The sequence below is a fragment of the Manacus vitellinus genome, unplaced genomic scaffold (genome assembly GCF_001715985.3).
Source record: "Manacus vitellinus isolate BGI_N305 unplaced genomic scaffold, ASM171598v3 scaffold_4_pilon, whole genome shotgun sequence".
NCBI lineage: Eukaryota > Metazoa > Chordata > Aves > Passeriformes > Pipridae > Manacus > Manacus vitellinus.
Genome location: NW_021940604.1, coordinates 21,093,464 through 21,117,908, shown reverse-complemented (window position 1 = coordinate 21,117,908; position 24,445 = coordinate 21,093,464). Strand labels below are relative to the sequence as shown.

At 41.0% G+C, this 24,445-nt stretch overlaps 1 protein-coding gene across 3 annotated transcripts in view; it reads right to left on the bottom strand.

The window, feature by feature from the left end:
• Positions 1-24,445, bottom strand: part of LAMA4 (laminin subunit alpha 4) — a 102,543-nt gene that overhangs the window by 54,462 nt on the left and 23,636 nt on the right. For all 3 annotated transcript variants that reach the window (XM_008931395.3, XM_018078184.2, XM_018078186.2), the window contains exons 3-5: positions 11,961-12,085; positions 7,845-7,925; positions 2,337-2,551 (exon numbers count right to left, since the gene is read on the bottom strand). In XM_008931395.3, the coding sequence (XP_008929643.2) occupies positions 2,337-2,551; positions 7,845-7,925; positions 11,961-12,085 (421 nt within the window). The remainder of the gene's footprint in view (positions 1-2,336; positions 2,552-7,844; positions 7,926-11,960; positions 12,086-24,445) is intronic.

Sequence of the window (24,445 nt, the reverse complement as noted above, 5' to 3'; positions counted from 1 at the left end):
GAGCTGTTTGTTCCTTTAAGTTTTCTGGCCTTTTTTTGTTGTATATACCCTTTGAGATGCTCTGTGAAAACCATATATGCAGATTATCTTGATTCTTCCACTAGTTTAGTTTCTGTATTTTTCAGTTTTAAAGAAGATATTTGTCTCATTTCAGAATCCATTCTAAACAATAGTTTCTAATTGTTCTACAATGCCAAACAAAGTATAAGGTTTCCCTGTAAACTATATCAATAGTTTGAATATCATGGATGTATTGATGTACTGCAATCTATGCAGTACTGTCAAGTACCGCACATTGTGGTGTTCAGCAGAAATTAAGATGAAACAAGAAGTGTGTAATTCTCTGAAATATAATACTGAAAAATCAGGACTTGCTAGAGTGAACTTCAATATTGAATTCACTTCTAAATATAGAAAAGTTGTAGCTCTCACAACATATCCAAGTGCCCAAGCATTTTTTATTTTTAGCAAAGACCAAGTACTACAAGGAAATCTGCTAACAAAGAGAATTACCATGCTCATTTGTAGTCTGCATGGAAAGCCTGTACAGAGAAGTCCTGTGCAGCTACTTTAGGGCACAAACAAAAAAACTATACTGAGGTGACAAAAATTTGACTTGAGTTTCAAAACTGTGTGTTCAGAGATGCCTTCCAAAATTATATATCGCATAACCTGTTTAGACACTTGGAATGCCCTGTAATCCTCAGATTTCTGGCAAACCTACTCTTAGGTGTTTGAAGCTTTGCTTTTGCCTATGGCCAGGGCACAATTGTTGCAGTTTGCTGATTTGAAGTTCTGGATGTGTTTCTCCTTCCTCATGGAATTCAGCAGTCACAGATTAGATCCTGTCATTCATTCCTTATGGGAGAACTGCAGTTAAATCATCTCAGGTGAGGTGAATTGGGCAGTGAAGTTCATAAACAAGGTTTCCTTTTGCAATCTCAGAATCACAGAGGGTGCCTAGATCCCGGTAGGAGGTGAGTTTTGGGGCATTGTGTTCCCTACAGCTGATGTCTTTTTAGCTGTTTTGGATACATGGCTTTGGCTTTTGGGATAACTGTACATGAGCACTATCTCTTCCTGCTCTTGTAAATGGAATTTAAGCACATGATTAAGTGATGTGAGTTACATCCTGGAGATGGGAACTCAACTTCTACCTGTCACCAGAACATAAAACCAGAAAGGACCAATAGTAATATCATATGAGGTCCCCTACAAATGAAGATAGCAGCACAAGGGACACTTGAGTACTCACAGACTCCATCTTGTGTGTCCAAAACCACATTTATAGTAAAGTTGTAAAAAGTTAAGTTCAAGTGGACAGTGAGTTGCAAAAAGGATCAAGACATTGCTAAGGCCCTGAGGCCTGTACCTCTGTACCCTGAGGTTACGGAGCGCTTCTGAGGTCCAGATTGGGTGTGTACTTTGGCTGTGTCTTACCTTGGAGTCAGGTGAAGAGCTAGAAGTAATCTATCTCCCCAGTTTGTGTTCTAGTCCTTCAGGGAAAGACCCTGCCATGAGGTTGGGAGGGAGCTCCAAGGTCCTTGCTCTGAGCACCTGCATTTTGTGATGGCTGTTCCTAAATGCTTTGAAAGAGGATGTAAACTTGTCTCCCAGAGACAAAGCAAGGACAGAGGGCACGAATTCAAAGGATTGAACTCAGTAGAAATCGGGAGAATAATTATATTAGAGGAGATAAACCTTTGTGAACCCTCTGTACAGGTATGTTTTGGTAAGGTCCTCTGGGTAGCACTGTACCAGACTGTTAAAATACAGTCATTTCTGGTGTGGAAATACTGTAACCAGCAAGATTACACCGACACAAAGGAAATGCAGAATACATTACCAGTGTGGAAACTAGCAGAAAGTGAGTGGACACTGGGTCAGGGCAGGAAGGATGATCCTGTTCCCTTAAAAATACTAAGTCTTTAACCACCATCAGTCTGAGTGGTCATGTTGGGCAGCACATGGTGTGGACAAGCATAAAGGTGAAGTCTCTGTCCAAAGAAAGCTTAGACACCCTTATTTAAAACAAGACTCAGGAGGACACAACAGTGCCTACATTAATCCTGCCCAGGCACTAAAGGTTTTGGACTCTGGGATCTGAGACTTGCTCATGGGCACTGAAAAGAGATATTTCCCTGCCGCTGGGAATGATTCAAACTGAACAGGCATCCAAATTATCCCACCAGGCAGATGGCTAGGAGCACTGCCTGCCTCCCAGGGCCACGGATATCTTCTAACTGCTTCACATATCTCTGATATTTGGGAGATCATCCATAGATCATGCTGTGCTGCCTTTTGTTCAGCTCTGCTGGACTAAACTGAGACAATACCTGTACAGTTTTTAGCAAATCTGGCATCCCCATAGTAACCCGGAGCACATCGTTCGCACTTGAACCCGCTGGTGTTGTGCAGGCAGTTGCGGCACTGGCCAGTCACTTCATCGCAGTCTTCAAAAATCATGTTTGGATCTGAGTTGCCATTGCAGTCACATTTTTTACAAGTGCTTCCAATTAGCAAAGGGTTCCCATAGTAACCAGGGGCACACCTGAAAGGCGGAACAAACCTGTCAGTGACAAGCAATGACATTCCCATCTGCAGTACCGTTTTTTCTGACCATATTTATGTTACCAGGAATTGATGACTGTCAGCAGCTACTAATGGACAGGAGGCAAATTAGGAGCTGTATTTCTGCAGAGATTGCTTTGTACTCTAATCTCAATCTGTATAATTATATATTTTTCCCTTCTTGAACACCCCTGGTATTTCATACACACCAGTCTGCATTGATTTACTTTTTCTGTGTGTCTTTAGCAGTGAAATTATTTGTTCTCTATTGTTTTAAAATCTGTGACAGAATGACCTTGGCAGAGAAGCAGCTATACAGTGTTTATTTTGGTCTCTTTCAGCTTTGGATCTCACCAACTATATTGTGTTATATAGGAAACTGGGGTAAGAGGCAGCATTTCATGATGCTGAAACTCAGACGAAGCTCAGATTTATTTCTATTATAAATGTACATAAAAAGTACTGAGCAGGAAAGATTTATAGAAATACTTCTATGGTGACGTATTGGGGTGGTTTCTGGTTTTTGCAAAACAGAACAGGCACTGAACCAGACTGCGTTTTTCAGATCTGTTTGATGTTGGCCTGCTGGATGAGGGCAAAAGGCTGAGAGCAGCCAGCAGCCTGGGAAGGGAGGATTCCTCTGTTGGTTTTCAGAGGGAGAGAGGGAGGTGCGTACCAAGCACCACAGGGAAGGCCTTAAATGGGTCCAAATTGCTTGTCGTGTTTTGGCATGTTTAGGAAGCATTTCAGCTGAGAACTTTCTACAGCTTAAAATGGAAGAGATGTTGAAACTGTGGTGGTTTTTGAGACCCTAGACAAACCAGTGATATGAACCATTCCTGGGTGACCGGTGGCCCTAAGCTAAGAGGTAGTTACATACTTGGTCATCATTTGGGAAAAAAGTGTCTCAGTCAGAGATGTTTCTGCTGATATCAGGGAGTGTGCTTAATCCTACAAGCAAGAGGAGCTTTTGCAAAACAACCAGCGAGGCAAAGAGAACTGGTACTGGGGTGAGCATGGAGCAGTGCATGGGAGCAAATCCTCAAGAAAGGGATTTGCTGAAGGATCTGGCAGCTGAAGCAGCATGGAGCAGTGTCTGATGGACTGGAGGGGTCAGCTAGAAGGACAAGGGCAACCCACACTGTTCATGGCGTTACTGCATGGTGGCAGGAGGGCCCATGACCCAGAAGCCTGGGCCACAGAGATCAGGGACTTATACCCCCAAACTGGAAATGAAGAATTACTGCAGGGAGGGGAATAACTAGCTGGTGTAGCAATTACTGGCTGAAGAAATTGGAGGCTTGGATAGTTGCTGCAATGTCTTAGGAAAGGAGTGCCTGTTGTAGTTCATTCTGTTTTATCACCATATTGTCCTTTTCTTCCATCCATGAAGTCCTGTTTAACATGCTGTTTGTTCTGCTATTGGTGGTGGGGAGGGTGAGCACTCAGGCAGTTCAGTTAAATTTTCTCATATTCTGGCTGGGTACCTGAACCAAGGTCTCTTGTCTCCTAAAATCTGAACATAGTCACATTCAGGTTATGCCATGTCTGAACAATGAAAATGTAGGAGATCTGATACAAGATTTGAGGTTTGATCTGTTCTTACTTTTGCTGATTTTTTTTTAATAAAGAAAGTAATTTCCTCAACACTGCTTTGTTCATGTTCCAGTCCTGAACACCCACAGTAAAAACACATAAAATTTTAAGCATCTTAATATAAACCACTTGGCTGCCTCAAATACTGCTTTTGTCAATGACAAGGGCTCTTTTTGTATCTTTGCAGTACTGCCAGAATCTTTGGTGCAGATTTTATCATGTGGGTGACCCAGATGTAAAGAATAAAAGTGTGACTGGGAGTTCTGTGCATCCCTTGAAGAACTGTGAATGCTAAACTGCGTGCAGAGTGTAATTTATCTGACTTTGGTGAAGTCACTGCCCATTCCTGTGGGAGTTAGAGCAGGCCGCAATGGGTAAAGCTACTATTTAATCATGCCAAAAGTCTTGCTATGATTTGCTGATATTTCAGCCAATGTGAGACTGTAGTATTTTTCCAAATTTCAGAATTTCAGAATGTTTATGAAGCTTCAATAAGGAAAAAAAGCCCTCTGCGTCATTACTGTTTTTTTTTTCCTTTTTGTTTGTTTTAATCTGTAGATGCATTTGATTTATTATGAACTATATAATCTTGAAGGGTTTGGTTTTGGTTTACTGTAGTTACGTATTTTCCAAATGATCGTCTGTCTAATGTGGCCACCAAGTCAAAGAGGTCACTGAGCAGGGCTGGGGCCAGACCAGCCTTTTTCTTACTGCTAGCCAGCATCTACCAAAGACAGTGTGCTATCCTCTTCAGGCCTGCAATGTCTGCCCTCTCACTGGGACAAAGTAATTTTCCCTTTCTTCTTTGCTGATATATGCCATTCAATTCACTTGCCAGGAATGTAGTGGACACTTCCTCACATCCTCACAGATACATTTTGTAAGTGCTGCTTTTTATGACCACCTGAGGCACTGGAACAGGTTGCCCAGAGAAGTTGTGGATGCTCCATCCCTGGAGGTGTTCAAGCCCAGGTTGGAAGGGGCCTCGAGCAACCTGGTCTATTGGTAGATGTCCCTGCCCATGGTAGGGAGTTGGAACTAGATGATCTTTAAGATCCCTCAAAACCGGAACTATTCTGTGAGTCTATAACTCATTTTATTGTATTTTCTCATCTGGAGCAGCTGTTTAAAACAAAAAGAGAAGCTTTAAGAGCTGAAATTTAGTGTGGCACTTTCCCCTTCCCCTTTGCCACTCAGATCATCTCATAGGGCTGAGGCACTTGGCCTCTTTTGAATAATGAGTAGCATGTGAGAAGAGCAGAGGTCATTGACGGAAAACATACTGGTCCATCTCTGCACTTTATGTCCTGCAAAAATTTAGAGGCCTGAAGTAAATGTCTTTTCCTACATTGTATCAATAAATGACTCTTTGTTGCTAACAAGGGATGTTTCCTCTCCCATAATAAAACTGCTAAGCTATCTTTGTTTCATTTTGCAGCCGTAGTTTCTTCCTGTAATTATTGGTGAATAAGAAATTAACTTCCTCTTCCCCTAAAATGCCAAAAGAACCTTTTTAATCTATTTGCTTTAGAAACTAAAGTGTCATTTGTTCGGTTATTTTTTTAACATCTGAGCATTAACAAAACCTGCATTTCATCAGCTACCACTTTCCTGCCTTATTACTGAAGTCCAGGAAAAAAATTATTAGTTCCTAAATTTCAAGTTGGGAAGCTGGTTTTCTCAATTCCTAGCAAGGCCCTCTGTGAATTCACAGCACCATTTCCTGACGAACATAAATTGGATAAGTTCGTGCCAACCTCTAGAGCAGCACAAGAAAGCCTCCTACACAAATGCCAGAGGAAATGGAGCAGGTTGCCTCCCTGTGAGCTGTTTTGGGGATCCCACATGCTGGCTGTTGAGGGGTGTCCTGTAGCTCACTGTAACAGGGTGCCTGCCACTGACTACTGCAGAGAGCTGGGAGGGAGAATGGTGAGCAGGGTGTAGCCTTCCTCTCCCTGGGGACAGGAGTGGCTCTTTGAGCTGCAGGGAGGGACAGAGGCAATGACCCTTCTTGTTCAGGATCCCCCAGTCCTCCTGCCAGAAAGCTGATGGCCCAATAGCTGCGGTGGGAGTGGGGCGTGGTGACAGTTGCTGGAAGTGTATGTGAAGTAGGGACTTGCTCTTTAGCAAGTGGACAGAGACAAGCAATGCACCATCCATCTTTGAAATGCTTTTTGATGTTTCTGACACAAATGCAAGGAGGACCAGGAGCCTACTAGAAGGCAAGTCTTGTCTGTCACTGCTTGCTGCTTACCCCAGCAATTAGCCAAGGTCTTAATGCGGTGACCAGGACAGGCTGATTTCTTTCTGTAGTTTTTTCTACACAGCTTTGCATTCCTTCAGACAGATGTACTGTGTCAGGCTGGGTAGTGGCTATTAGAAAACAAAGCCAATGTTATTTTCTGCTGTTCCTATGCATCTGCTGCCCATTTCACAGGATTTGTGTTGCTTGTAGTCTAGGCTGACATTTTAATAACCATTAAGAAATCTCACTGACTTTTTATTGTCTGTATTATCCTTTTTGTATAAATCTGACATTTTGGAAGAACAAAAGAATACAACCATGGGCCTGTAAATAAGGGTGGGTTTTTTTTTATTTGTGTGCCATCTGTCTAAAGGGCTTTCACTGTTGCTGTCACCACGTTAGTGATGCGGAGGTAATTTACTGATGTTTTTGCATCACCTGCAAGGGGAAAAACCTTCACTCATTTGTTCACCTTACCTTTTTCATATCGATTTCTCTTCACATCTTAAGCATCCCTTTTCTCCCTTCTCTGACAGTTACATTAAGTATCATTTGAATTCAAGACGTGCCCATTAATGACAGTTGACTGAAGACTGAAATACTTCAGACGATTTAAGAGAAAAAAAGAGATGTTCAGGAAGCCAGTGTCTGAGCCATCCTATGCTCTTCAGTCTTTGTGTTAGAGCTGTTTTAATTTATTGGCTGCTTAAGGACAATTCCTGAATTATAATCAGGCCTCTGACATTCATTGAGACATCACGCCTGTGTATTCATAGCGAGTAAGACAGCCTCTTACAGGACTTGAGGGGTAGTTATATTTCTGTTGTATAGCTCCATTTATTGGTGTAATTTGTTATTTAGAAAATATTTACTGGAAATTTTTTATGGGCATGAGGAAAATTTGAAATGCAACACTGGCCTATGCTTGGTTTGACTTTATTGAATTATGTCTGTGAAGTGCATTTAAAATGTAACTAAAAAAGCTGCATCTGCTCATTAGGAATTTGACTCAATAATGGATTTTGTTCTTTGTCTTAGATAAATTTATTTGATAGAAGACTGCTATATGTTTTAGAGGGGTGAATTTCAAGAGGCATCTATGTGTTGGTTATTTTTCACTTCAGCTGCTGTTTCTGATTTGTATTTTGTATTTTTAAATTACATTCATTTTAGGAAGATCACCACATGAAGGTACACAAAGTGCAAGAAATAGATCAAAATACATCAGATGTAAATATCTGTCTTATGCTGACATGTCTCCACAGCAAGTTTTAGTGGTTTTTAGTAGAAACTGAATAAGATCATTTAACAGACATGATTCAACCTGATGAAAACAAATGCACCAGGTTTCTCGACCATGTGGGAAGATTTCCTTAAAAAATTCTGGACTTAAGTATTGCTGACCATCAAGTCATCCTAATTTTTTTCTTACCTTTCACAGTTGGGTCCTGCATAGTTTTCTTTACAGACACAACGCACACTTCCACTTTTTCTGTAACAGGAGACTGCAAAACTGGAATTTCATTAGAATGAATAGTTAGAAGAGCAAGCAATAGCAAACACATGGGAATGTTTTTTATTATATTATGGACATTTGCTGTCAGTTTGAACTCTGGCTTTTGATGACTCTTTGCTGAATAGGTATTAAACTCCTATTATTCACATTATACCCCCTATTTAGTAATTTTAATTAGTATAGAAAGCACTAATTAGTATACAGTACTATGGAGCTGTATAAATACATACATACACACATATATATATATACACATATATAAAAGTTCTTGTCTTGCAGTGTAAATCACACACCCCTGCAGGTTTTGATACAGACATTTTAGATAAGGGACTTCGGAAAATGTCTATGTCATGTAAAGCTAATTGCTTCCTGTCTCTTATTCTAAAGGCTTGTGAAAGACACTGTAGTGACCACTTCAGGAACTGAGATTCTGGAATTGGTGTAGCAGTTTCCTATGCAAATCCAGTCTAGAAGTACCGAGTGGTGAAAACTGACCTCAGTGATGCTGTCCTCATTTACAGTAACTGAGTTCACAGTAACCAAGGCTGCTCTACCATCTTTCAGAGTAAGCTGGAAAGAGTCTGTCGTCTCTTCGGAGACCAACATGTCAAGCAGTGATGCTGATTGCAGTGATGGCTTGGGCAGTAATTTTTACTGCCTTGATTCTGAATCATGGATTCCTTTGTTTTCTTATGTTTTCAGCATGTAACAAATGATTAACTAAATATGAGATTCAAAGAACAGCAGTAGCCAGATGTGGAAAGTGTAAACTGTATATACACTTCAAACACAGTGGTGGACATGTCTTAAATACATTTGCAGAAAAAAAGAGATACAATCCTAAAGATGTTTCTAGTTAGTTTGCAATACGTGTGAATAAATTTCTGCCAGCACTAGAAAGCAACCAGAGCAGTGAGTGATGCCAGCTGCAGGCCCACAGTTGCTAAAACACAGCTCCTGAGTCACAGGGTGTTGAGCAGCTGTGGCTGGGTTGCATCCCTTTCACACTGGACAAAAGACTCAGATCAATGGGAGAGAGCATGAGCCATGCACTCCTTGTTCCAGGAGTAAACAGAATTGAAAGGTGTCAAGAATTCCTGCATAATTTCAGTTCCTGCCAGCATTTCTCAGCTGGTTGAACAACTAGAGACAAATAAATCTGTGTCTGGATCTCTGGATCTCTCTGCTCTGTCTCAAAATATTTCATATAATCAGAGAGAACATAAAATGAGATTCTACTCACAGAATTCACAAATTAACTTCTGTGCAGCTTTTACAAGAACATATCGAGAAAATCATAATAGTTTGGCAGGCTTGCACTTCTGTTACGGAGACTAATTTCTTCACGTAGTTGAAAAAACCACATTGTGGATCTAAGTTATGAAATACAACTGAAATCTCCTGAAGTTTTATACTTTTTGTGATCTTTTAGGGGAAAAAAAAGGTCATATAATTCTCTTGAGTTTGAAAAGAAATAACATCTGCTAGACTGGGAAGCAACCTCCATCCCCCTTTTTGTTATTCCAACGAGATGACATTACATTCATGTGTACTGTCCAAAAGTTACTCCAAAAATTCCCAGGATAGCAGATATGAAGATAGCCTCGTCAGAAAATCTAGAGACACACATCTGAGTTCCTGGAAAAAATATCTATCTGATGAGTCTGTCAGTTTACAGATTTGGTCATTTTGCCTAATATGAATTCACTGGCTATTTCCAAAATAAAACACAGAACAAAACAACATCCTTTGAATGGCCTTTAAGACATTTAATGCTTCTTTGACTTATGGTAGAGTTATTATTTTTCCTTACTATATATGGAGTAGTATTAATTAAGGAAAATTGAGAAAAACTAAGAAAGAACACTTTTGCTTTGAATTTAGTTATACAAGGCTTAATGGAACTCAATTATTATTAGCCTGTTCCAGACCCAGATGAAAACTATTTCTGTGGTCAGGTCTCTCTCATGCAGGAAGCTGAACAGGCAATTTCTGCATGTTATTTAAATAGGGGTATGAGGCAAATTGGGATGGGATATTGCTTTAATTATTGCCTTCAGTACTTTTCTGAGGGAAAACTCTGAAAAACTGAAGTAGATTTTTACTGAGGTAGTTTTAAAGGGGAGACATATCATAGAACATAGAATATTCTGAGGTGGAAGGGACCCACGAGGCTCATCAAGTCCAAAGGCTATAATTGCTGCTAATGGAGAAGCATCTGCATTCAGGCATTGTGCAACTTCTGTTCTCCCTTCCCAATCCCATGCTGCTATCCTTTTGGGTTTGGGGTTTCCTTATCTCTGGTGGTCTCAAATAGGAGAGGTATTATGTCCCTAGCAGAAGGGCTAAGGAGCATGTTGAAGCAGGGAATGCTATTTGGCCTCTGCTCCCATCTCACATAGACTGACCAAGATAGGCTGTAGGTCAGGTCTCTGCTAGTCCTGCTGCACTGAGCCCTACTCAGTGCCTGGTAGACTGACCAGTTCCCTGCTGTCAAGGGGCACTGCTGAAGAGCCTAGTGGGCTGCAGGACTAGGCAGGGTGTGGGTGAGTGCAAACCAACCATGCTGCATGAAATCACGGCATAGGGAGGACAGATCAGACCTTTCTTGGCTGACTTTGCTTAGTAGAGACTAGGTCTTGTGCTGTAGTGCCTCAGGCATGAGCAGCCCAGGATGTGGTTGAGAGAACAGCTTCTTAGGCTGAAGTAGCTCCTCTGTGCCTAGCAGGCTAAAAAAAATCACGTTGCCAAGGGTAAAGCACTACTTCTGACTGTTCCTATTTTTTCAGGAATTACAGCTGTAACTGAAACTGGAGGAAGTAGTCTGCTTCATCCGTGAGCTCACTCACTCCTAAGCCTTTCTGTAAGTGAGCAAAGCCAGGTTCTTCCACCGTCTCTGGAGGATTTTCTCTGTAAGCTGAAGTTTTTCAACATAGCTGTTCTCCACCCCATGGCCCTTTCACATGTCTGCAGCTCACTGCAAAAGCCAGAGTTGTTTTGCGGGAATTTGGCCAGAGTGATTTTGTTCCATTGCCAGGTTGAGCCCTGAGCAGCTAAGCAAAATGCAGCTTATCCCACCTTAAGGCTGTGTGAGTAATCCTATGGCAACAGCAAACAAATACAGTGAGGACAAAATTCCCTTTACTGAGAAGCCCTGCTGAAAGCAGAATGGAAAACAATACAAGGGGAGTACGTAGCTTCCTGAGAAATAGCTTCAACCTATTGGCAACTATTTACTAGCATCTCTTCTGTGCACTATGGTGGGATTTGCAGAGATGCCTCTCTCCCAGAGCATGAAACTTGAGCAGGATGAAGTTGATAATTTCTTTCAGCTGCATTATTGATGTGCCACTCACAGTTTCTAATGGCTGCTCATAGTTTGTAGTTTTTTGTTGTTTTTTTTTTTTTTTTTTTTTTCTGAAGGCACAAAGCAGTCAGCAGCTGGAGCTCTTTGGCTTGATCTTTTTCTGTCAGGCTTCAGAGTTTCTTACCCAAAAGTAGCTAGGCATCAGCTGAAGGGGCACCGTACCTATCACAGGGTCCTCTGGTCCTTTAACTGTTACTGTATTAACCAGATCCAACCGCTGTTGACTCAGGAGACTGACAGGTTATGCTTTTTTGTGGTTGCTTTTACCCTTCAGAGGACATGAACTGATCTTTCTGTCTCTCTGTCTCAGCCTCATAAATCCCTGATGCCACCTTCCTTGGGAATTGGACTTTAGGAGACTCTTAAAAGTAACCAGACAACTGAATAATCTCTCCTATGTAAAAGAGGGTGAACTTGAATTTGCTCAAATATTTTCTCCCCCCTCCTGGTAAAAATTTATATGAGCACTGAAGGATACTTTACACCTTCCAAGTGAAATGCTGTTTCCTGTGGTTATAAATGTGAGCAGCTGGTATTCCTCTTATATTCCCCCATTTGTCAAGAGCAGCAGCCTTGTTTCCTGCATTGAGGAAGGGATGCTGACCCCAGCTTGGGAAGGGTCAAAGCCAGCCCAAATCAAAGAAAAGCAAAGACTCTTTACATACTTAGAATGTGCTGGCAGAGGACAGGGGCAGGGCTGGCAGAACGTGGGCACTCCTCTGACAACATCACCAATGAAGCCGTCTGGACACTGCTCACAGTGCTGTCCTGTTGTGTTTCTCTGACAGTCCTTCAGTGGAAAGAGAGAGAATGGTGAAAGTTAAACAGAGGTGCTGCCTAATTCAGAAAGAAATTTAGCTGAAGACCTGGCCAAGCAGAACAGCGGCTGTTGCCAGACCTAGACCCTTCAAAGTACTGACAGATGTAGCCAAACCAGCTAGCACTCCTGAAAATAAAAATGCTATAAATGATTACATTGACCAGCAGCAAGTGTTGACAAGGTGTGATACAGGATAAAACAGACATATGTGCCTGGCAGGTGCTGGCGCAGAAGCAGCACTACCCGTTGTCAGAGATGTAGGAGGTACTCAGAGGTAGCTGGCAGCCCTATTTTGAACTGCTATAGCCAGCAGTGCAAAATCCCTTTTATTGATATCAAAACAAAATAAAAAATATCTGCTGGTGAATACTGGCAACAGACTTCAGCCCAGACACAGGTTTCAGCAAGGCTGCTGTGGTGGGGGGAAATAGTTTTTCCCCCTGCAGTTATAAAATGGTAAAACCCCAGGGGGTGGTGACCCTTGAAGTTTTGAAGTTTTACCCAATGAGCGCTTCTGCAAAATACAAACATATCACACTCAGAACGGAAGAGAAGGTAGTTGTAGTTTGGTGGTAGAAGTGGTAGCCATGTTCTGAGGCCACGAGGAAGGGGCTCGGAGCCCCTTGGGGCCTCTGGGCCCCCCCAGCCCCAGGCTGGGGGGGGCTGCAGGGACTTGAAACAGCATAAGGCTGGGCTAAGTACCTGTAGCTGAAAGCTAAAGAAGTTTTCTCCACTGTGAGTGAGCAGAGACAGAGCAACAGCAGTGAACAGAGGCTATGGCTGAAAGCCAACAGATAAGAACTGAACTGGAGAAGCAGCAGAAACAGCATGCAGCTGAGCAAGGAAGACACAGAGTTGTCTGAGAGAGCCGAGGGAGAGAGAGAGAGCAGCAGAGAGAGAGGAAGTTGGTGTAAGAACTGAAACCAAAAGACCCCAAACTCCTTGGAGACCCCTCACCTCCTAGAAGGGAGGGGTGAAGTGCAACATGCACTGCAGAAGAGCTGAGAAGCTCAAAGCATCCTGGAAAGCTGGACCGGGACAGAGAAGGAATGTGGAGGGGGTGACCTTGGCCCCCCCCGCTGCTTGAGACACAGCACAGAGCTCTGTAGGGGAACTTGAATCCCCTGAGGAAAGGGACCGTCATGAAGACCCCTGAGCTTCGTGGCATGACGTGCTGATGCAAGCTTGTCCCTGCTACGCAGTCCACGGAAGAGAAGACCCTCACTTTAGACGATGGGCCATGAGGGCTTGGATACCCCTCGTGAGTACTGGCAGAGATCCAGTTACAGCTGCTGCATAGAGACAGAGAGACCTGCTGCCTTAGAGACATTGCTACTCTGAAAAAAGGATATTTCCTTCTTCCCTCCTGGACTTTTATTTGGAGGGGAGAAGAGATTTGATCCATTGTAAATACTTATGTCATGGTAGAGATAGCTAAGACTGTATATAATGTATTGTAGTATTTATCATTGTAATATATTCCCTTTCCCCCATTTTGAGTCTCGTTTTGTCTGGAAAAACCATCTCTGGGTTGAGATGTGGGAGGGGGCTTGGACTAGGGAATTGGATTTTTGTGGCTCTCAAACCATGACAGCTGCTTCTAGGATTTGGTGACTGGAGAAGAGCATCCAGAGAATCTGCATGGAGCATCCAGAGAATCTGCATGTAAATGCTGCCTGTATCAGTGGCTCCGAAATTTTTCTCCTGAAATGAAGTATTATAGCATGAAGGGTTGTGTTACCACTAAACTTGGTTTTCAGTCTTAAAGAGGTCTACTTAAGAAGGTAAGAAGCAGGAGTCTTCTGTATGTGGCCTTTCTATGAAATACTGATCAACGGGGCAAAATGTCACTCACTTCATAAGCAAGTTTCCATGCTTTAATGTTTTTAAGGAAACATGTTTCCACATGCAGAAGAAAATCAGCCACCAGCTGAAACTGTTGGTGCTTCAGGGAAGAAAATCAAGCTGTGGTAATTCATACAGAATATATGTTCCAAAACATTTTATTTTGCTAGGTACAACATTGGGCCGCTCAGATAATACCTTTAATAACAAAAGAAGTCAAGGTTTGCTGTCATCATGGCTAGGCTTCGTGAACAAAGATTTGGGAGGTTTGCTGTAAACAGTTCTAAATAGAACTGGTAAGTCATGTAAGCTTAAGAAACCATTATTATGCTTTTTTTGTTTACAAATGGACGCACTTGGATGCCACAGACTATGTGGACTTTCCCCTAGGTACATGACAAGGTAGTGGGTCAATGGCACAGAGTTTATGACCAATGCTCCTGCACACTGCAGGACTTCTGCAGATTCCCATCTCCCTTTCCACTTCAGCAAATATCCAGAAGTTATCATCAAAAACCCACAACCCTCCAAATTCTAATTGTCTCACAGAATCACTTTAAAACAGTAGGAAAGGTGCATAAAGACTGTTCCATTCTTGCAACAGTGCAATGAGTTTTGCAATGTCCCTAAATCAAAACTCTCCAGTTACAGCACTTTGTATGGATAGGAGGCTTGAGGCAGCAAGAAAACACCTCATTGGTAGAAATATGTGGAGATCTATCAGTGCATATATGCTGTGCGTTTGGGTTAGCTTCCTTGATTCTTTCCTCTTCTGAGCTAAAACAGGGATAATGGAAACTGCAGACTGATCGATATGATTTTCATCCCTGGTAAAATGACAGTGTCTATAATAAAGAAGAAGATTTCTGAGTACATGAATAAGAATCATCTGTTCCAGGAACTTCTGCCTCAGTAATCTACTGTATAATGGTGCAAATAAGCAAGGATATGAAGTGGAACCAGAGGGTCTAACTTATCTGGTATTTCAATAAAGGCCAACTAAGTTGTCAAGGTACTTGAAAAAAGTTTCTTTTGCAAACTGAAAGCTGATAAAGGGCAGGAAAATAAAAGCAGGATATAACAGTTATTTTTCAGAGTGGGAAGAGTCACTATTCAGATCACCTAAGCCTTGGTGCTAATATGAGTTTTGTTCAGTATTCCCCAGTGTGCTACAGAGACCAAAAATGTAGGGCTGCCCAGCTGGGAGAGAAAGGCAGGAGGGTGTGTTTGTATAATTAGAAAGCTGGTAAATAAGTTGAATGCAGTACAATAGTTCACCCAAATTCTGCAATATAAGAACTGAGGGGCACTGAATTAAAAAGGTACTTATCTACAGAGAAGATAAACTTCTGCAATAGTACTTGCAGAGACAAAAAGGTATTTCCTAGAGAAATTAATGGGCAACTGATTCATAAATGGATATTGAAAGGACTCAAGAGGTATATACCCTGAAACATACACTAATATAGCAATTGTGGATGCTGGTAGAGCACAAAACACAGACTTCAGAAATAGGCCAGTCTAGGTGCCCTCCTTGCCTGGACCTCCATTGCCACTGCTGGAGACCATATATGAGCTGTAGAGACCTTTAGTTGGGCCCTGCATGGAACCTCTTGTGCTAGGTTCCCCCAATTTATTCTTCAGCAGCCATTTAATCTCATCACAGGAGTTGCTATGTTGTCAGCATTCCATGTAAGAAACAGAGAAGTTGGATGTGGGATTTCAGGAGTGCTCAAAGTGGGGGGAAGCTCCCTAGCCTTGGGCAAGGGGCACTGTGGCTGAAACTTCTTTAACAGCAGCAGGCTGGTGATGGGTGAGTTCAGCTAACCAATTTTTTCACCTGAGGCAGTCTCTACAGATTTGAAGCACGCTGTCTACTCCAAACATCATGTGTTCTTTGAAGAAAAGAGTATGAGAAAAGAAGAATACAATTAGGGGAGACATAACGAAAATAAATAGTCAGGCTTCATTTGCACAGGAATTCCTAAATGAGTTTTGTATCCTAGTATTGTGACTTTGATTTAGTGGCAGAATTTTGTCCTGGCGACACTGATGTTTTGGGTTTTGCTTGGGCTTTTTTTATATCATCAATATGCATTGAAAAGCACCATTTCAGTAAAAATTCTCACCCTTGTGAAAACATATCTGACTTTTTTTTTTTTTAGCCAATCTTTCTTATCTGAATTCCATTATAGCCTCCTGGTTAGGATTCACCATTTTACATCAGAGTTTTGGTTCTAGAAGACTTTGTCTTGCTGCATGTTTTATGGTCTTAGAGAACCCATTGTACAGGAATTATTTATTTCTACAAGACTGTGATTTGGCTGGAGAACTCTACAGTAAGTAGAATGTGATAAGAAAAGGAAAAAAAGCAAATTTTTATTCCATAGGTCTTTAAATAGATTAGGCATCAGTAGTTTTAGAGCTAAAGGTGTTTTTTTCCTAGTCTTATTTGTGTAAGGAAGAAAATATTTAGTATACAGAAAACCAGGAAGTTATTTTAACTGAGAAGCAAAAGAGCAATCCTGTGTCTGAAGCACTGGCGGAGGCCTCAGGTGGACTGCATTCAATTGTAGCCTTCACTGTGCTCTGTGTTTGATCAATTCACTTCACGTTGTTTGTCTTCAGGTCTCCAAACAACACAATGGTATTAACAGAATAAATTTGTTACTGATTTCCAAAACTCGGATACCATTGCAATGAATAGAACAGGGTAGCAAATGCTACTTCTTAAATTTGTAGTTTTTCATCTTCTAAACTGAAAGGAAGTGATAATCGGCTCTTTTACCCAAAGATCCCCTTAGCTGAGTGATTGAAGAACTTTTGTAGTTTTTCTCTGGTTAGTGATTATGACTTTATCTTCTTTAACAAGTCAGAACTCCTCTGAGGATTTAAAATCGTATTTTTACAGCGATAGAAAAAGTGTCCTTATATTTTATGTTCCATTATTTTGCAATGAGATGCTGAGTGCATTAAGCCTGGGAGACATCTCTGAAGGGAGGGAGAATACCCTCCCTGAAGCTCATGGGTGACTCTCAGTGTTGAGTACATTGGCTTGGTAGTTTGAGAAAAGTGTTTTGCTTCTAAGTGGATCACTTTTGACAGAGAAATAATGAGGAAAAAAATTAAATTCCATTTATGGTGATTTCTGTGAAATTCGATTTCAAATAAGTGCTTTGCTGTAGAGTTGTAAGGGTTACTCTTGGTTCTGGTATTCATACATGTTTTAGAATGAAAGGCATCATTTATGGTTGATATTATATGTCAGACTATGGGATTGCTCACAGCTCCCCCCGTCTCAGTGGTTAATTCAAATGTGCATGTAGAATTGTAGACGTATGTTTACTCATATTGGTGTCTACTTTTTCAAATAAAGAAACCCAGTATATGGTTTTTCTTTTGGTTTCCTTTGAAAAACAAGCAGAAACCTCTAAAAAATATGCAGTAACATGTACCTTAGGACATCAGACGCTGAAGTTTAGCAGAAAATTGCTGCCTGTTTTCGTACAGGACAGAGAGAGAAATGGCAAAGGTCAAGAATATAGTTGTACTATATGGTACAACCATATAGTTAGAAATATCACAGCTAGGCTTTATAATACTCTATTTTTTGTAAACTGTTTCAAATTACAGCCAGTTAAAAATCTAAGCTCAGTTCTTTTCATAAGCCCATGTTAATACTTTTCCCTTCCTCAAGAACACTTCAGCTTCAGCAGAAATAATCCAATATAATAGCAGCCTGGCTTCTAAAAGCTTCTGTGTGAGTCTACAGCATATAATAATTCATTCTTCAGTACACCAGCAGCAGCTTGTCAGATGACAAAGTGGCTGGAGTGTATTTGTTTGTGGAAGAAAATGCCTTAGCTTGTCCTACTACTCTGCTCTCACTGAGTGCCAGCAATCAGGGTGAGCGTTTCTACCTGTCTCTTACTGAAACCATCTATATGCACATGAAAAGAACACAAGATGGTGCTATGGGGAGGGGGAGTGGAGGGAGGTATAATTTGGAAATGATTGCCAGCACTGAGCTCCTGAACTCATTTGCTTGGAAAGTATGGATGGAATAGCTGTTTTGAGACCATAGAGCACTTCATGTGATGCAGGTCTTCTCAGCAGATACATTTGTGCATAGATAATAATGAAAAGTTTGTTGATTCTCTTCAGGCAATGGTACCAGGACAAGTTTTCCAGCACAAGACAAACATGCTCCTGTAAATGAATATAACTAAAAATGAGAGTTGGGAATCTGCCCCACCTTAATTTAGGAACATGAACTTACAAGACAAGAGCTCATTCAAATGGTTTTCAAATGCACCAGCTTAATTAAATGTTCCATTTAGGGAGTTTTAGGGAAATTATTTCATCAGAAATGGGGTTTACATTGCTGTGCAGTTTGTTTGTGTTTATTGCTGGGCCAGTAGAGATTGGCCTGAGGTAGATTTAGACTTCCTAAGTCATATATGCCCTAATATCTCAGGTTACAGAACTGCATAACATTCCCAATGTCAGCACATCAGAACTTGCTACTGTCCCAAAATAATAATATTAATAAATAGAGTATAGTATAATGCCTTGAAATCCAAGAAACGCACATGCTTTGTCTTTTCGATCTATGAGGTTTATGATTTCAAGCCTTCTCTCTCTCCAGCCACTGTGGATAAGACGCAGTGCTAGTTTTCAGAATTTTGTATGTAAGAAGGAGATAAGGCACTAAAAGTAAACATAAGGTATCGTGAAATTTTTACTGAAATAAAGACAATTGTCTGCCTAAAAAAAATTAGAATAGAAAAAACCCTCACTTCCTGATATAGTTTGAGACAATATACCCCCTCTATGTCAAAGTTTTGATTTGTAGAACTTGTCCTTTATCAGAGAAGTGGAAGCTTGTGTTGGGTCTCTGTGGTCAGGTTTTTGTAGTGGGGGTGCTACCCCCGTAGCTTCTGTGAGAAGCTGCCAGAAGCTTCCCTCATGTCTGGTAGAACCAATGCCAACCAGCTCAAGGGTGGACCCACTGCTGGCCAAGGCCAAGCCCATCAGGAATGATAGTAATGCCCCTATGATAACATATTTAAGAAGGAAAAAAATGTTATTGGGCAAGTGAAAATTGCAACTGGAAAAGAGCAGAGCGAGACCATGTGAACAGCTCTGCAGACACCAAGGTCAGTGATGAAAGAGGGGGAAGGAGGTGCTCCAGGCCCTGGACCTGAGGTTTCCCTGCAGTCAGTGGTGCAGACTGGTGGAGCAGCTGTGTCCCTGCAGTCCATGGAGGACCACAGGGGTGCAGAGATCCACCTGCAGCCCATGGAGGAGACCCACATTGGAGCAGGTGGATGCGGGAAGGAGGCTGTGAACCCATGGGAAATCCATGCTGGAGCAGGGTCCTGACAGGGACTGAAGACTGGTGAGAGAGGAGACCACGCAGGAGCAGGTCTTCCTGGTAGGACTTGTGGCCCCGTGGGGGGCCCACGCTGGAGCAGCCTGTGCCTGAAGGACTGTACTCCTTGGAAAAATGACCCATGTTGCAGCAGTTTATGAAGAAGTTTCTGAAGGAGAGGGGGGACCCCATGGTGGAGTAGGGGAAGGACTCCTCTCTCTGAACATGGGTAGAAACAACCTGTGATGAACTGACCATAACCCCCTTTTCCACCTCCCTGCGCCGCTGTGGGGGAGGAGGTAGAACTTAGGAAGGAAAGAGGGATGGGGGGAAGGTATTTTTAAGATTTATTCTACTTCTCATTCTCCTGCTCTAATTCTGTTAGTAATAAATTTAATGAATATCCACACTTTGAGTCTGTTTCACCCATGATGGTGTTGGGTGAGTGATATCTCCCTATCCTTATCTTAACTCATGGACCCTTTTTCATATTTTCTCTCCTCTGTCCAGTTGCAGAGGGGAGTGAGAGAGCAGCTTTAGTGGGTACCTGGCGTTCAGCCAGAGTCAACCCACTACCGAACTGACACCTTGTCTCCCACCTGGCCTCCTACTTTCTCAATCCATCATCTGTCTTAACGAACTGTGGCAAATGTGGCCGAGCAGGTGTGAGAGCAGCAGCAGCCCCTCCTCCCAGTCTTGGCCTGACTTTCTTTGTGCTTCTTACATAGGCTGTGCAGGGAGCCGAAACAAATTGGTTCCATGTTGGGGGTCACTGTTGCAAGTTTTCAGTAGTAAACCAGTTAGGACAACAAATACTCAATTTAAACATAGCTAAGAGGGAGGAAAATTAGTTGACTAACACTAATGCTTTTGCAACTACTGCATTCTTAAACACTATGGAGAAGAGAAAGGCTTCATTTTAGCATAAGACTGTTGTAGTTCTAGTTAGCTTTTCAAACATATATCACCAAGGTCACTATAGATAGCTGAGGTTAATCTTTATAGAAAGAAACATCGAGCTATAAGCAACAAGGCTCTTTGTGAAGCCAGAAGTACCTAATAAGCTGGAGAATTTTACTACCTTCCTAACTGCTTTTTGTTCATACTTGATGGATGGTTGTGGATCCACTGGCAATTCTCCAGACCAGCCTTGGCAATCATGTGGAACATATTATCCTCTTGGGCAGAACTGCCAAATCTGTTCCAACTGTTCCACTCAGCTGTAAACCCAAACACTTAAACACAAATCACTCATGCTGCAATATGCTCTATTGTAAAAAAGTTCCATAAAAGGCTGGAAAAGATACCAGTGGATTTATCCTCTCCACTGTTATGATCGTTTGCTCTTTCTTCTTCCATATTTATTCATATTTATTTATTTATGAGTATTTGGATATCTTCTATAAATACTAATCAAATATATGGGATTGAGACAGTAACAAAGCTCTTAGAGATTTTTAGGTAGACAACGACAAACCTACCCTTCACCTTCTCCTATAGTGCTCTCTCTGTCTCACTTGTTCTGCTCTATGTGTTTTCATGTGTCTATGAAGATCAAACCTCCATTAATAGTTGAAGCCACACAAAGGACACTGATAACTCAGCCCAACAAAAGTTTGCCTGGATATACAGCTTGGTGATTTTTAAATCTTCTCAGCCTTTCAATCCATTTTGTTGTGTTTGTCTGAAATCACTGCCATAATATATTGTAGTCATCTCAAGCAACTTCCTTCCCTGGAGTGTGCAATCAAAATTTTTGGTATGGTAAATCCCTGTCAATTATATTACTTGCATATTATATGACAGCTTATTACTTTAGACAAGCTATTTCACCTCCATATGTCATTCATTTCAGAGCTGACCATCACTTCTCTGATGTCCAGTCATTTGAAGCCTGCCCCCACGTCTGAATTTTCAAATGTTGAACCCTCTGTGGATGTGCTCTAAAGAAATAGCCCTGCTGTAGGTTACTGGTGGAATAGGGTCAGGGGGATAGTGAAGGAGGCAAAACATTCCCTTCATATCTTCCTAGCTTATTAGCAGCAAAACATGATGTGCTTTATGCAGGAGAAATGCACATCCCTGGGTCTGCAGACTACTACTTGCAGCTGATGCAGTTTCACCCATTTAACATCACATATATGTATGTTTCTAAAATCAAAAGCTAAAGTCTTAAGTGACTTTATTTTCTTCTCTTATCCAGGATTAAGAAAATTATGTTAAAAGTCTAAAGTCTAAAATCAGCACAATGAATTGACGTTTCTTCCCCTACTAGACTTACCTGTATCAACAGATAACGTCTTTGAAATGAAGCATTATTTGACATCTCAATTTTATTGTACCATAAATAGAGCTTACACTGTGTTGGATGTTCTTCCTTTAACACTTGGATGATTTTCCATCCTAATACAATGGACTGAGTGTCTCTTCAGTTTTAATCACAGGACCACATGACTGATTTCAGCACTGGTTTTATGTGGACATTTGTGCAAGAAAGGCTCTGTCTGCAGTAATTTCTTCTGTCTGGTTACCTAATGAGTTTGTTGATTCATTGATTGTGTCATTCAATAAGCTTTTAATGACTTGTGGATTTGATTTACACTCTGAATAAGCTGTGAGAAGTTTTGAAACAGAATCTCAAGTTATATATGCTGACAGAAATTAAAGATGTGAGCACTCTACCTGAAGGCATTGCTAATAAGGATTTAATTTTATTTGATTTTAAATTCAGGGCACAGGCCAATGAAAATTTCATTAATTTGTATGCTGTGGGAACTACATTTGCCAAATTGATTTGGGAGATTTGCATAATATGATGGTCTCAGAGTTTAGTATGGAATCTGACCCTTATATTTCATCCCTTTTGAAGCAGAGTACTTTTTCCTTTTCATACTGTCTTGTCCATTTCACAGCTTTATTCGGTTCTTATAGCTTAGTTATTACTTAAACTATAAAAAAAAATTATCTACCAACTGAACACAATGTTATTACTACTTTCATGTTATTATACCGTCAGAATTGTTAGCAGAGTTAACTTTAAAAAATTATGAGGTTTTTTAATGCTTAAATAAGTCTATTAAAAAATTCCATTAAACATGCAGACATAGAAAGTTTTAACTTTGGGGAATATCAGTTCTTCTCAAGATCTTCTGCTAAAGACATTCTGTGTCTATGGCTCATGTTTACAGTAAGATATGGTGACAGCGAAGGGTCCATAAGTGATAAAATTTTAGAATAGTGCTGCATCTCAGGGAGATAGCAGGTTCATACTGATAGAAGTAGAGGATGACAACAATAATAATATGGGACAAATATAGATTTATTTTTTTCAGCAGTCCATTAAAAACTAACTCAGTGTAGAAAATCTTACATCTTACTATCATATGTGGTGGTTACCATTGCAGGAATTATTGGATTAGTTTGCCTAAAAATTTGAGAATGGAGAAAATGGTGAGCTCTCCATACCATGTGGTGCTATCTCTTTGCAGGAACTCCCAGCTACTGCAGGTATCTACTCCCTTCTGCACCAGCCCCAGTCCCAGCAGCCTTTGGCCAGGTCCATACATGTGCTTGTCCAGAACAGTCCTTTCAGAAAGCTGCTTTGTCCACTGATTCTAATACAAATCATGTTACCAAACATCAAGTCACTTTTCCCTAATTTAAATTAATTCATTCATCTGACATGCTTCTCCTTGCTGTAATTCAAGTTACTTCTTTCATTCTCTAAGCTTTCCTTCTCCCAGACTTTTCAGTCACATTTGGTGGTTTACCAATTTCATTAGTCTTCCGAACTTGCCTGGATGTTTCCAAATGCTCAGGAAAGTCCTGTTACTGCAGTCCCCATGGCTGTCTCTTGTTCTGTTTTATGCTATCAAACTTTTAAAACTCCTTTTCATTCTGCTCTATCCCTCTTCCTTTCACTCTTATTTCACTTAAGCTTTTCACTGTTCCCCTTTATTCAGAAGTAAATGACCTGTATTTAATGGCTTCTTAAATCATTCAGATAAGCTATCAAAGGGCTTACTAGAAATCAAGTAGAAAATTGGTGTTTGGATTTTCATTTTATTCCTTACTACTGGGCTAATTCCAGGACTTTAGTGTCCTGAAGAAATACCAGTCAGGAATGGACAAACACCTTCAGATTATTTCCTGCTAATACGGTAGCTTTGCTGTTGTTGTTGCTGTTGTTTTGTTTTGTTCCTGAACCCTTGACATCAGGCTTCGTTTGTGGAAGATAGGAAACAGGTCTTCTGCTGTGTTTGTAAACTGAAGATATTACACTTCCCTACCTCATATATTCTACTCCAGAAGCTCTCTGGTGATCAGGGTTACCAGAAGCAGACATTTGACAAGCTCTCTCTCTTGTTCCTAAGCCTTCCGTCGGAAGTTTCCCCTTGGCATGGTCACTTGGCACTAAGGGGACAATCATCCCATGAGCAAAAGCCTTGTGCATGTGAAAGAGAATAGCTGTGAATGCCTAGCAGTGTAAAACCACTTTTGAAAATATAGTATTAAAACAGTAAGCCAATATGTGTTCTGCAGAAACCAGCCAATTCTAAGCACATTACAGTGGCCAAGCCATAGTAATTGTTCCTAGGCTGAACAGCTGCACTGTCTTCTTCCCACAGAAACAAAAATAGTAGGAAATAGGCCATGGAGCATGACTTTATGTATTTATATAACTGAAAACTTGATAGTGGCTGCAATGATGTAAAATATGTGAATATTATGAGGCCATTTTATGAAGAGATAAACTGAGGGCAAAGGTTTATGATTTGTCAAAAGTAACACATGGCAGAGCAAGGAGTTCTGGGCTCTACTGCTTTACAAGCCTGCAAAGAGTATACTAGTGCCTAGCTCTTGCTATGTGGTTTAGATACATTACAGTATTAACTTCCATCATTTTTATTAGTGTATTAGTGCTCTGACTGCCCACTAGTAATTGGGATTAGTTTTACTGAACTGATTTTTGCTCTGGAGCTACAAATGTTCAACTATTATTACTAACACATACCTTTCTGTATGAGCTGATTCTGAGTAAGATTGAACATATTGGAAATTGTAACAGTACCTTGGAGTTCAACACGATCTTCCCTTGGTGTATTATTTCA